Source organism: Opisthorchis viverrini (assembly GCF_000715545.1).
Source record: "Opisthorchis viverrini unplaced genomic scaffold opera_v5_541, whole genome shotgun sequence".
In the NCBI taxonomy this organism is placed as follows: Eukaryota; Metazoa; Platyhelminthes; class Trematoda; order Opisthorchiida; family Opisthorchiidae; genus Opisthorchis; species Opisthorchis viverrini.
The window spans coordinates 47,833-61,063 of NW_008752195.1; the positions used below are offsets into that span (position 1 = coordinate 47,833).

Below are 13,231 nucleotides of genomic sequence, written 5' to 3' on the forward strand. Positions count from 1 at the left end.
GGCCGAGGCACCACTGACCACTTTGCAGTCGCTCGAGCAAGCCGATGCTGGCATGCCTGGTCACTGCCAGAATCAGTGCCCTCGTATCCGACCGCCTGTAAAGCATAAAAGTTAATTACTCCCCGTTCCCCTGGTGAGCTGCAATTAGCGCAGTGTCACAGTATACCATAAGGCCCTTATCGAGGTTGACGTGAGGATGGAGCTGTGTTTGATTCACGGAATCTGTGATAATTAGAATAGTGGCGGGTATCGTAACTACCGAATGTACGCATAGTATAGAAGTCCGAATATGGACGAATGAATATCGTATATTCTCGTAGAATCACGGATGAATACACAGGATCGAGGCTTTTGCCCAGGTTTCCCGGATGGGTTTTGTTCCTGTCGTTCAGCGGCTGCCGTTCACCTGAAAAGCAGAGGTAAAAAAGAGTGCAGCACTGCTCTTTAAGTTCTCAGCTCATCAGTTCGAGGACGTGCATAAAGAAGTGTCTTATAGTGCTTTGCACTGGGCTCTAGAAGGAGTGAGAACAATCGTCTGAGGAAGGTCATTCCACGCAGATACCACCCGAAATGCGAAAAATTGCCTGATGAAAGTGTGCGCTCTTAGCTTTAAAATCTCCTTACCATGTTCCCCCCGTGTGTTTGCTGGGTCAACGGTGAAAAGCTTGTTGGCCAATCAGAGCATATGTAAAAATTAGGTCCCCCCGTGAGGTGACGATACTCCAGGGGAAAGAGGTCAAGCACCGCGAGACGCGTTTCTTAATCCACCGATTTAAGGCCAGCAGCCATTTTCGTAGCGGCTCAGTGGACACGCTGGATGAGGGTGACGTCCCTCGCGCCTCGCGAGTGGACAGCTTGGTTGGCATATTCAAGGAGCGGTCTGACGTAGGCCCCATGGGGTATTTGGAAGCCCATGCGAGCAATAGGGGAGGTGTGCCGAATCATCCGTAGAACGGCGAATGCCTTTTAGGCCGATTTCTCGTGAAGCAGTGAGAAGGAAACGTTTGAGGAGAACCAGATACCTAAGTACTTTTTGGCATCCATCCTCGTGATGTCATCTGGTCCTTTCTTGCCATGCACGACAAAGGCATCCGAAGGAACGTGCCGGTCCAAAGACCACCGCTTTGCAGCGTCCACATATATTTAGAAGGCACTGGCATTAGAACCCCAGGATTTCGGGTCGTCCGAAAAAAGTAAACATGGACTTGCAAGAACATCTGGAAGGTCGTTGACGTATATCAGGAACGGCACTTGTTTCAAAACGGAGCCTTGAGGAACTCCAATGAAGACCGGCACCGGATAAAATCAGGCTGGGCTTATTCTCACTCAAGATGGTCTGCCTGATAGGAACGCTTTGATCCAATGTAGGCTTTTCTCTTAAATCCGGTAAGACTCAAGTTTGTGGAGCAGCGGGACGTGGAGGAACCGATTAGATGCATTTGAGAAGTCGATATAAGCCCTTAGTCCTTGGCCCGGGTTAGGCTGTCCATAAGTACGAGAATGTTCCTCAATCAAGAACGGTTTGGGATAGATCCGTGTCAACCTGGGGGTATCAAGCTCTTGGAAGTGAGGTGGTCTATGATAGCTCACTTCAAAATACGTTCTGTTAACTCGCACTGCACGCTAGTGTGGCTTATAGGCCTGTAGCTGCCACGCGATAGTCGGTTACCGGTTTTGTAGACTGGCGCGACAATCGATTCCTTCCAGGCGGGTGGAAGGAGACGTTCGTCAAGCGGCTGACGAAACACCAGGTTGAAATGATTTACCACTGCAATCGGCGTTTCCTTCAGGATCCTTGGATGGACCTCGTCGGGCTCCAATGCGCAGAATGAAACAGTTGATGAGTATCCTCCACCATAAATACCAAGTGGGTTGGAGGCCTTAACAAGGTTGGATGTGACGAGGACGCCAGTGCTGAATATAGACCCGCATTTTGTTCCCTGTAGACTTCAGATACCACTCTTAGGTCACTCGTAGGTTCTTCGTTCTTATCCCTCAGGAAGTACGCAGATGGCTTGTTTCTGCGACGATGTTGCATTTGGTTAAACAACACACTTCGGTTTTTCCGAACGAGGTTCAAATTCGTGGCTTGTTTTCGTATGTTCTATTGGTGGATTTCTGATTTACAGCGGTCCCGCATTTTACGAAATGCCAGCTCATCTTCTGTGTCTCCTGCAGTCAACTTTTTGAATAACGTTGGGACCTTTTTTTCTAGAAGTCGCCGAATTCCTTTTCGCAGCCTGCGGCTCATCCGACTGCGTGCTGGTTTTTTTGCGACAAACATGGCGTCAACCTCGTGAACTTTCTGGACAATGGTCTTATATGAGTCTTCTACTGAAGCTACTTCCAGTTTAACTTGTTCAAGAAAGACTCGTGTTCTTGAAGTTTCGAATCCATGTTTGAGGTTCGGGGTTTCTAACCCAACAGTAGATAAAAGGTCATCACACAGTGTTTGCTATGTCCCAGTGGAGCGTTAATTATCACCTGATCAACGAAGTATCTTTCGTTGGTGATGACCAAATCCTGGAGGGACGGTAGTTGGTCCACACGGTATCTGATAGGCGCAGTGACATGTGGAGCCAAAACGTTCAGTTGAACGGCTTCGATCAGCGCCACTGATAAATTAGAAGGAGTATTACTGAGACGATAATGGAACAAAGCTAAATGCAAACCGTGCACGCTAGCCGTGAGAACAGTGAGTGGATACCGACTGAAAACTGACGGATTGTCAATGCGCGTGGGCGACAGGTCCGCGCAGCACAGGTTCCTCATCACCCCAGATATAGAGCGGGGAATCTTGGAAGCATATTTTCTCAAGAGTGCGAAAAATACTTTTAGCCTAAAAGTGGGCAAAAACTGGTGACAAAATATGGCGCAGTCAAGTAGGAAGATTACCCAAGCACTGCAGTGAGTAAGTTGAATGTTCGAAGGCTTCCGTCCCGTAACGTGCAGTCAGTGCAGTCCGCGGTCGAGGAATACTCCGAAATATTCACAGGCGATGAAGATCCGTTTGGCTTCTGCCCATAGATTGCTCAAGAAATTCCCTTCTCATCCGAATGCTTTCGATCTTGTGGCCCCCGTTCGCTACACCTCCAACTACTGGAAGAGGTCCATGAATAATTACAAGATCTTTTGAAGCCAGCGATGCTTGTTAGTGGGACAAACGGAAAATACCGGCTTTGCGTGAATCACCGTCGTTTGACTAAACTGATCGCAAATCGGTTTGTAGCTGCCCCTTCGATTGCGGAGATTTTTGCTTCCCTCCAGCATTCTCGATATGTCACCCAATATCAATTTGGACGGATGCAGTTTGGCTTGTCTAGGGCATCATTCACATTCCGGCGCTTGATTCTTGGTGGAATGAAGGACAACAGAATATCAATTTGGACGGATGCAGTTTGGCTTGTCTAGGGCATCATTCACATTCCGGCGCTTGATTCTTCGTGTAATGAAGGGACAACAGAATTCTGCTATGTACGCAGACGACATCGTTTTGCACAGCAACTGGGAACTAGAGCACGCAGTTCACCTGAAGGCTGTGTGGAAGCGTATCCGGGAGGCTGGACACTGATCGCTCGGGGTTCGGTTGCACTGCTCGGGCATAAAGCGAGTCATGGAGAAGTTAGCCCACTACCGAAAAAACTGGAAAATGTCAAGAAATGCGTTGTTTCTAATTCAAAGCAATCCCTGCAACAGTCCCTCTAGCAAAGAGCATAAAAAGCTGGTTTGTGAAGGATTTCAACACGATTGCTTCTCCAATGTACGAATGTCTGCGGCGAAATCGGAAATTCGGATGGACAAGGGAAGCATATTAGGCCTTCGGACGTGTCAAATCACAGATACTGGATCAGCAACTGACCCTCAAACTGCCCAGGGTCGGAGAGACGTTCATCGTAGTAGCGGACGCTACTGACCCGTATTGGCACTGTCCTAAAGCAGAGGAACGGTTTCATCAAATATTCTGGTCGTGTCTTGACTAAAGCTGAGCAGAAGCATTCAACAATTGAGAGTCAATGGTTGTTGTTCGTCTGGACCCTGGATAAGTGGAGGCCATACCTCCTCGGAAATCCTGGCAGAAAGCCCGCGCACTAAGCACTATGGTTGCAAGCGTACGACTTCACAATTCGGCATGTGTCAGGAAAAGAGCACTACCTAGCTGATTGGCCGTCAAGACCGAAGGCTGAAGACGAGGCCCCCAGGATTATGATTTGTGCCAGTAGCCTCGTCGTCAAACTGGATCCCAGGAAGTCGGTGCAACTCCAACGGCAGGATCTTGTGTTGCTGAAGGTTTCATCCGCCTTGTTGGATGGAAGGAGAATTGGAAACGGAGAGGGAGACAAGGAATTCAGAACGCATTAGAGTTACTTCGATGGGCTTAATCTGAGTGAACATGACATAATTTCCCGAAACACCACCGACCTTGATGTTGTGCTTCCCGCGATAGCTCACGTCTTGAGACGAAAGCTTATCATTGATGGCACACACATGGGGCACCAAGACGTACGACTTACTTCGGCAGAGGGTCTAATGGCACGGGATGAGAAGTGTGGTGAGGGGTTATGTGGTGTACTGTAAGCGGTGCCAACTAATGAAAGGGGATTCGACAGGGGCAACCCATCCCATGAAACAAACTCCTGTCTCAGCAGTCGGAGAGTTATTGTCCGTTGACGTCATGGGCCCCTTTCCGATGACAAACAGCGCAGTGGGTCAAGGCGCCAGCCAAATCAAGAGACAGGGACAAACATTGGAGTGGTAATGCATCACATCGTGGTCAACCGTGGAGTGCCAAAATGATCCTAAATTATCAGGGGCCTTATTGAAGCCCTTCTTCGAGCTTTTGGATGTAGCATGATACATCTAAAGAGCTGCCGAATAAACCAGCCGCTGAGACCGACCTAATGGATGTAAGTGAAAATCACCCACAAGCAAAAGACCTTTAAATGGAAAAGCTATGTAAAAGCGGATACTACTGATGAGGCGTGTTAGTGGTATGTTATTTTCTCGTAACTCCGCTGCGTTTCTCTTCGAAGGTCCAACATTACCCACGCGTTTTTGTCCCTCAGTTTTCAGGCCCGAAGTTTGCCATCTGAATTGACAGATTTCCCCTCGTATTAATTCCGTCAATTCTGCCTTGTCTCATGGTTCCTCTCCTTGATTCGCAAGATTCACGTCAACAGCTCACATGTATTTAGATAAAGTGTAGAATACTTCGACGTATTCGAGAAAGCTCACCGAGTGACGCGCGAAATCACAAGCCAGAAAATGGTGGATTCTTGAGATTTATCAAAAGATGCGGAACTACATGTATAAAATACGCAATAAAAGGGGTATAAACCTCAAATTATGGGGTTTCCGTCTAAACTGTTCCACGAAGTAGTGCAAGCCCAAAGAAAGCCCGGAAGAGATGGCAAATCGATCTTAGTTTGCGACACCCGCCTGGGCACAACACGTCGTCACGTAAAATGGTCAAAAAGCGCGCGTGAAGGACGGTCGACCAAATTGGTTCGACAAGTCAAGGGTTAGAATTTCACGAGGGATTATAAATGCATATCGAGTCTATGAGGTAGACGCAGTAAATAGCAGCAGAAAAGGGAAGAGTTTGACCGGGGGAAAGGAAGTACATAGGGTATTCAGATACCGAAGATTTTGTCTGGCAATGTTTCATATGTACGTTGGGCGCGGTTGGGCAGTTTGTTAAGGTGCTTGTGCCGTAAGTTCAGTATTTATTCACATGTTGCCTCTCTCAGTCCCTTGATGCTTAATTCATAGAAGACTGGTAAACAACCACAAAGAAAGAAGCTGCGTTAGAGAAGCTTCGATCTCTTAAGTATTCACTCTTGGTGCGGTTGATTTTCCAAGTCAGGTCATTTCAACAAACGTCAACTATTTGTTGACGTCACTGTAAGGATGAGCATGAGATTCCTAGACACTGCCTGTTTTACACACTTCTAGAGTGCAGTTGTTCATTCTGGCGCTTAAAGCCTTGTCTGTTTGTGGAAACGAGTGCACCGAAGTAACGTTTGTTTGTTTACTTGCCAGTTAGTGCTGGTAAATCAGTCTAATTTTCGCATCTATGAGACCGTTCTTGGCAGTTCTCGTGAGCTAACAGATGCGGTGTTGTAGCTTTGGTTACCAAAACAAATTTAAAGCTTTGTTCGCAGTAGGTGGTAACCTATTCCACTGCCAGCACCTCACATCAAATGTGTGTTGCAAACCTCTCACTGGTGAACGATAACATAATCGAGTGTGACCCGTGCTTGGATATACCATGTCTTCCGAGAGCGAATGACCTTAACAGACACGTGTATTGAAGTTTAACATCAAAGAAGCCTTGCCGTATCCGATTGAATTATAGTATTAACTCTTACATTTTCATCTGTATACCGTAGCATTTGATCGTATGCACTGACCACAATGACAGAATTGGCCTGACTGTATCAGGCATAGTGAAGCAATACGTGAATTGAGGTTACAGAGTTATTTCAAGCATTATTCTGGTACCACTGGACAGGTTAAACCAAACAAGATAACTTCATTTTTTCCCTATCCAGTAGCCGAGGCCGCGAAGGTTGTCCCACAGCCAGCTTCTATAAGACTTCCTTGGTCATCCTGCAGTGGTTTTTATGAGAGCAGCGACACCAGGTCCCTTTCTCTTCAGTTTGATTGCGACCAAAGCGGTTCGGCTTGCAAGATGATAAGCTAGTTTATCAGTTTGATCCAGCAGTGATTAGACCGTCTACGGGTCAACATTCATAGCTCTCCTGGAGCAGCGTGATCGATTCTGCTCTACCAGCAAGGAAGATGAGTTAGCACACGTTGTTTCTCCATCAGATGCTCTGCCAAGAAGAGAGGGCCTGAAGAGTCCAAGTTCTAGGCTTACCACACAGTTGTGAATTTTGAATGCGAACATTGTCGCTTACGCAGGCTTCAGTTATTGACTGGAAAGGGATCAAGCCATAGGACTGCCTTTATTAACCTCTTCCCCTCTCAAACAGAAGGACAGCGGTGCACGCCTAGTGACTAGTAGACATCATAGCTACATCTGAGTTTTACCCCCGAGTTGCGCTTAATCCTTTTGCGCTTGAGAAATGGCCATTGTCCACACATACACCTGAACACTCTAGTGTACACCGTATCTCAGCCAGCGTACATATAACGAAAGTTATCACCGTCGGGTGGCGATAGATGACCCTCCGGAAATGAAATGTTCTGACAGCCTGACGAAAATGGAACCGGGTTACCTGATGAAAAAATAAATGTGTACATGAAGTACAGCCACCGCAAAAACCAGCAAAACATGAAGCCTACTAAATAACTGTAAGGACTGCATATATGATAGCACGGAACACAAGTGCGTAGCCCGGTTACCCAAACCAATGACCTTCACAGGTGAACCACATCAAACATTAGGCAGTTCTGAAGACAGAGATCCATCCAGACAATACAGAGGACTTTCTCCCATCAATGTATATGTGCCATGTATATGCAGCCATGATGAAATAAAACAAAATATGCTGGTGCGAAGGTGCAACCTGGGCGTATTCGTCTGGGAAAGGAACAGATTCAAAGAAAAATCGTCACACTGTTTCTCGAACGTCCACCGGACTAGAATAATAAGAGTGTAGTGCCTTGAAAAGCCTTGTTTGGTGCCATTCAAATTGAGCAGCTGACTTTTGGACGTTTTGATCATCCCTTCAGCTTCCGCTCCCTGACAGATACGAACAGATAGTGACATTATTTCGTGTGTACTCAACATTACTATTTTCAACAAGTGTATCATCTGGTTAACTGATGGGTGCGTGCGCATTTCTTACCTCATTTAGCCCACCAATTATTCGTTGCACACTTTTCTCCACTCTCCGAACTGCCTGCATTCCGTTGCACCCAATCTGTTGTCAGTGTTCCAAACGGTCTTATTGTCCTAGCTGACTTTCGAATTTTGCCAAAAGGAGTGAAATCCCAAATTCATTACGTCTGTAAACAGTATCGACTTTGTTATTGCAGGATGCCGTATTCAGTTTCCTCTTACTCCAAACACTGCACCTTAGGCTTGTCTCCGAAGGGTGAATCAAGGTGAACCACACCAATACACACAAATTCACACAATTTGAAATATGAGTGTTGTGTACCAGATTTTGTGATGTTGCTACGACCAGGTCATCTACTTTCCATGGTATAGATCCTTCCGCGTACTACTCATACTTCACCGACAATTACACCTTTTAGTTCTAGCATTCAAAACCCTTCACATAAACGCCAATAGCCTCTTCTCTCGACGATGTTGGTAATGTGTTCTTAAAACATGGACGCATGCGTTGATTGAAGAAGTTACAGGAGAAATTCACTAGAATGGAGCGTTTGTCCATGTGATTCGCAGCGAAAATAAGGCCTTGATCAGCCTTGAGAGGCTAGAAATGTATTTTTAGGGCCGTTTACCCAGCTCACTGCTTTCATTACCAGATTGTGAACAATACGCTACCGGTGAACGCGGGAGAGCATCTAACACTTATTTTACCAAAAGAATGTACTCACACCCTTAGCACCCCATCATCTGTTCTATAAATTAGTCACCTTCCCCTTGGAAAACGCCCGATTATTGGCCAGTCGCTGAGTTCATACCGGGACTCAATAAAAGATAAACAAAATTCAGGTTAGGAATCGCATCCATGTCCTCCTGAAGCCGCTTGATTCAAGTAAAATAAAGACCTACCTTATGAGCCCCAAGAAGGGTGAGACCGGTCGTGGGCTGTCGAACGGTTTTCAGCAATCTTGTGAGTAGTATCCTCTATGAAATATAGCTCATGAGACCACAACTGACAACGGCTTGCACACCCAAAAGCACACCACTTCGGCTTCACAAACAACCACTGCAATTCAGCAGTGGTTCAGGTAGCGAAGCCTGTGGTTGATTGACCACAATGATGTGGATAACTTTCATTTATCTGATGGCGGCTCTCTTCGTCGGTCACCCATCACCAAGTAGTTGTTTCCAACAAAGACACCAATTAACCAAACTCTGTGAAACGTCATTTGATGCATTTACTAATGAACAGCTCGAGCGAGTGCTTTGCACACGAAATGAACTATTTCGTCATTTTCATAGAAATCTGGACGAAAACAACTAGCATCAAGATGAACAAAGATTTCGCTGACTTGGGTTTACTTCACTGGATTCAGCTTTAAACAACCAATACGCGGTTACAAATGTTGTCTTCTACTCACTTATAGTCTTAAGTACATTCAACTGACCACGGGATATTTCGATTAAACTCAAGACATCTTGAAAAGCATGCTTTCAATGTTTGGGGAGGATTTCGTTAAGCTCCGGTTTCATCGGCGTAAGTAATCGGACGTCTGTACCTGTGTGCCACGCATCACGGGATTAGAAATTGACGTTATTTGTTGCCAGAGCATAACCCTATAGCAGTGAAGAATAAGGAGACGACAGTGATGAACCTGAGGCATCAATCATGAAGTCGAGCAGACCAGCCAAAAGCGACTTTGATATGTACGGGAAGGAGAGCCCATCACCCTTCACTGAACATAGTGAAGTAGTTGAATTACGATTGCCTGAATTCCTTGAACTTGCATGTTACAAAACAAGCCATAAAAATTCAACCTTTTTTGTACCGAAAGAAAAACATTTTTCAACCTGGAGATGTTTTGTTCACTATTATGGATGTTATAAGGACATCACAAACATACGCGTTAAAGGGAGGATGTAGTGAACTCTAATTTCGTTTCCACTCGAGCTCATCAGCAATGTATCATCAACAGTGATCTTTCTTGGGTACGAAGTCACGTGATGTGAACGTGAATTTTAGAATTTCCTCAATCATCTTATCTGATGAGAAATCGTCCACCATATTAGATACTTGCGTACTGCTACCTGATTTGAAGTCTTGACTGGCGGGTCACTCCATCCACACAAGCAGGAGAGTTTCTGGTCACATTACACAATGGTAAATACATCTTCCCAATCAGGCATGATTATTCAGGTGCATCACTTGTGACGCATTGAAAACAAGGTAGCCTCACGTGTCAGATACCAGAGGCTAAAAATCTTGAACGACCAAAGATGAGCGCTAATAAGAGCGAAACTCAGGTGATGTGGATTCACCAAGGTGATTGCTTCGGGACTACAGAAAAATTGCTAAAGTGAATAGAATGTGGATGGGACTTCTACCTACCTCACAGGTGTTATTTCTCTAAACACAGAACTTGCGATCTCGTCAAAAAACTGCGAACAGCTACATATTCACGTTTCTTTTCTCCTGAATTGTGTAACTTTTGTGCAGACCGTTAGTTGATAGAGGTGGCTATGGGGGTATTCACTCATTTTTTCATTTTAATGGGAACTTAGGTGTCGAAATCCGACCTGGGTCTGCATGAAGCCTTAAGTGACTTGAGATGACCCGGTTCCTCTCCCCATATTGCCCACACATTCATAATAGTTGACTGAAGATCAGTTGTAACTTTGGAAAGCCAACGTCTACCGCAGAAGCGACCTGTGACTGTAAAACATGAGTGATGGTTGACAACAAGAAATCCCAACAGTATGGAGGATAAGTGATGCTGCTCACTTTGTACACAAAACCGGAAGACAGTGAGTGCTGAGTACTTTTATCTAGGGTCAGTCGCATTTTGGAAGCGCAAACGATCTTCGACTCCGAGAAATGGCACTTCAAGCCATACAAGTTGTCCAAGATGTAGTTTTCTAGTTGGAATTCTGGCTGCTTCACAAACCGTGTCAGGAACAAAACCCCCCATGGTCAATAGTTGAGGCCAATAGTTTCTTATCAAGAACAGATATCCCCGTTCATTCAGTAATCTTTTCAATTCGCTTCAATTGGAAAATGTTTGGGACCGACTGGGAAGTCATCGTGGTTGGGCGGTGTAACCGTGTCGGGAACAAAACCCCCATGGTCAATAGTTGAGGCCAATAGTTTCTTATCAAGAACAGATATCCCCGTTCATTCAGTAATCTTTTCAATTCGCTTCAATTGGAAAATGTTTGGGACCGACTGGGAAGTCATCGTGGTGGCCTGGGCGGTGTGAATCGGCAAGCATTCCGGTGTGAATAGAGTAGAGGGGATAGAACTTGCAACCGTGTGGAGAGCGGAGATGACACGAGGCGGTGTGCAGTTATCAGCGAAATGGTCGGGGTCTAAAAGTACAAAATCCAACTAGAGTTAGGTTCGATTAACCACACCACCCCCATCCCCAAACCAGTTGTCCCAGCACCCTTTGACAAACACAGATGAACGACGTCTGTGATCGACCCGAAGAGGTGTCCCAGACTAAAAAAGCAAGGACGAAAAATCTGGTTCATCATAAAGACGAATCCCACCACCCCCTAACCAATCTATCGTAAATCTTAGTCATCCCCACTAATCAACAAACAGGAACATCAGACTGACCACCCAACACTGATCAACTCACTAGTCATAAGGAATCTCACGGATTGGTTCCCTGACTGCCTTAAAACCCAATCAACCTACTTACTTACTCATTTGGCCTGACGAAGCTTTTGTGTGAAAAGCGAAACGTTGCCCAGCAACAAATCCACTGATTGTTTACCAAACCCCTCTGAAACGGGTGATTCTCTTATCTAGTGGAGTGCGGTCATGTTTGTGGGAGATTTGTCAAGAAACTTGCGTCCTGCTTGTTGATTTGAGAAGTAAAGAAACTTGCGACTCACGTGAACGTCTGGAAAATAATTGACGGAAGAGCATAGCTACTGAGATTTCAGGGTTTGCATAACCTCAGCCACAAAGAACGCACTTCAGCTTGTAGATTTTCATTTTTTTGCCAAAAATATCAACCAGTTGATTTACGGTAGTAGTGTTTGACCGAATTTTTACTTGGACGCATTTTATCTTACTGACTTCACAAATGATTTCGGTATCACTGTGGAGAAAAATACTTCATATATCTGCGTCGCCCGACGATCACCTAAGTTCCCGTGTTAAACTAACTCAAAATGACCGCTGCTGGTTTTCTTACCTTATCATTTATCACTTATCACTCAGCGATACTGGTGCACAAAAAGCATCGTTTTATATTTTGGGATATTGGGGTTGAATTTGTGAGTAGAGTGAGTGCAATGTTAACAAAAATCTGGGCCAATAATTTTGCTCTGGAATCAATATTCTTCCCCCAGCAAACAAAATGAGGGTTTTTGTGTTGTTATAATGAATTCACTGGACAGAACCGTTTCACACGAGAGGTTTAGAAAACTAGGATATTCTAAGCCCAATGAAATGCGTCTTCACTCTATGAGAACCTGCGAAATGAATGTTTATCACAAGCGGCTGAAAACTCAATATGACCTAGTAACTATCATTATCATCCTCATCACCATCATCGCCATCATCATCATCATCACCTGAAATGACACCACTTATTCCCTTCTGTTTTCAAGGTAGTCGGGGCGTACAAAAACCACCAGTGTTTCCATACAGGTAAACTGAATTGGCCAAACTCTTCACGTCAGTTGTCAGCCAGGCAACATTTCATCTGATCTACCGTTTTCATTGTGGACCACAGAGATCATGGCTGGAACTGCTGTACCAAAGTCAGCCACCCCGGGAAGCCTAGAATGGTCAGAAACAGATTCAAATGCTTTTTTGTCCTGATCCGGTAGAGTTCGATGTTTCAAGCCTGCCATTTGGTCATTTTGAACCTTATCTCCTTGGTTCATGCCAAATTAACAGAAAAACAGCAATGACACATATGTGATAACTTGTTCTGTACTCACAATCATTGGGAAAACCAAACCAGATTGCTATATCGATTGGCATTCTTGGATGTGTCTGCTCTTTTCACACACGAGGAGTACGTTTATTGTAGTTCATCCGCAAACCCTGGTGAAACAAACTCCCCGACCCCAGATCAGCGCGCATGTATGCTCTGTCGTCGGAGAAGTGCAAAGACACCAGGGCGAGTAGCCCCACCTTACCGCAGTCGGTTTTGTGATCTTTAGAGCAATTATACCCGCACACCCATCGATGTCATTCTGTCAACCTACATTGGTAGTTTACCCATAATGTACAAAAGCCAGTAGGAAGGCTCTTCGCTTCATTCTGGTCTTCCTCAAGTGCAAACGGCGGTCGTGACAAAGCGCTTGTATTCGAACTTGTGCCATTCATTATTGCTGATTCCAGTCACAGCAAACTAAGACATTGACAGTTTAAGCAATAAAACGATATCCATTGATACATGAACGTAC

General features: G+C 45.3%; 1 protein-coding gene across 1 annotated transcript in view; it reads left to right on the top strand.

The window, feature by feature from the left end:
- Positions 1 to 539, top strand: part of T265_11612 (hypothetical protein) — a gene marked incomplete at both ends in the record, with an annotated part of 4,717 nt that extends 4,178 nt beyond the window's left edge. The window contains 2 exons of the mRNA XM_009178311.1: positions 321 to 419; positions 457 to 539. Of these exons, the coding sequence (XP_009176575.1) occupies positions 321 to 419; positions 457 to 539 (182 nt within the window). The remainder of the gene's footprint in view (positions 1 to 320; positions 420 to 456) is intronic.
- Between the last annotated feature and the right edge of the window lie 12,692 nt (positions 540 to 13,231).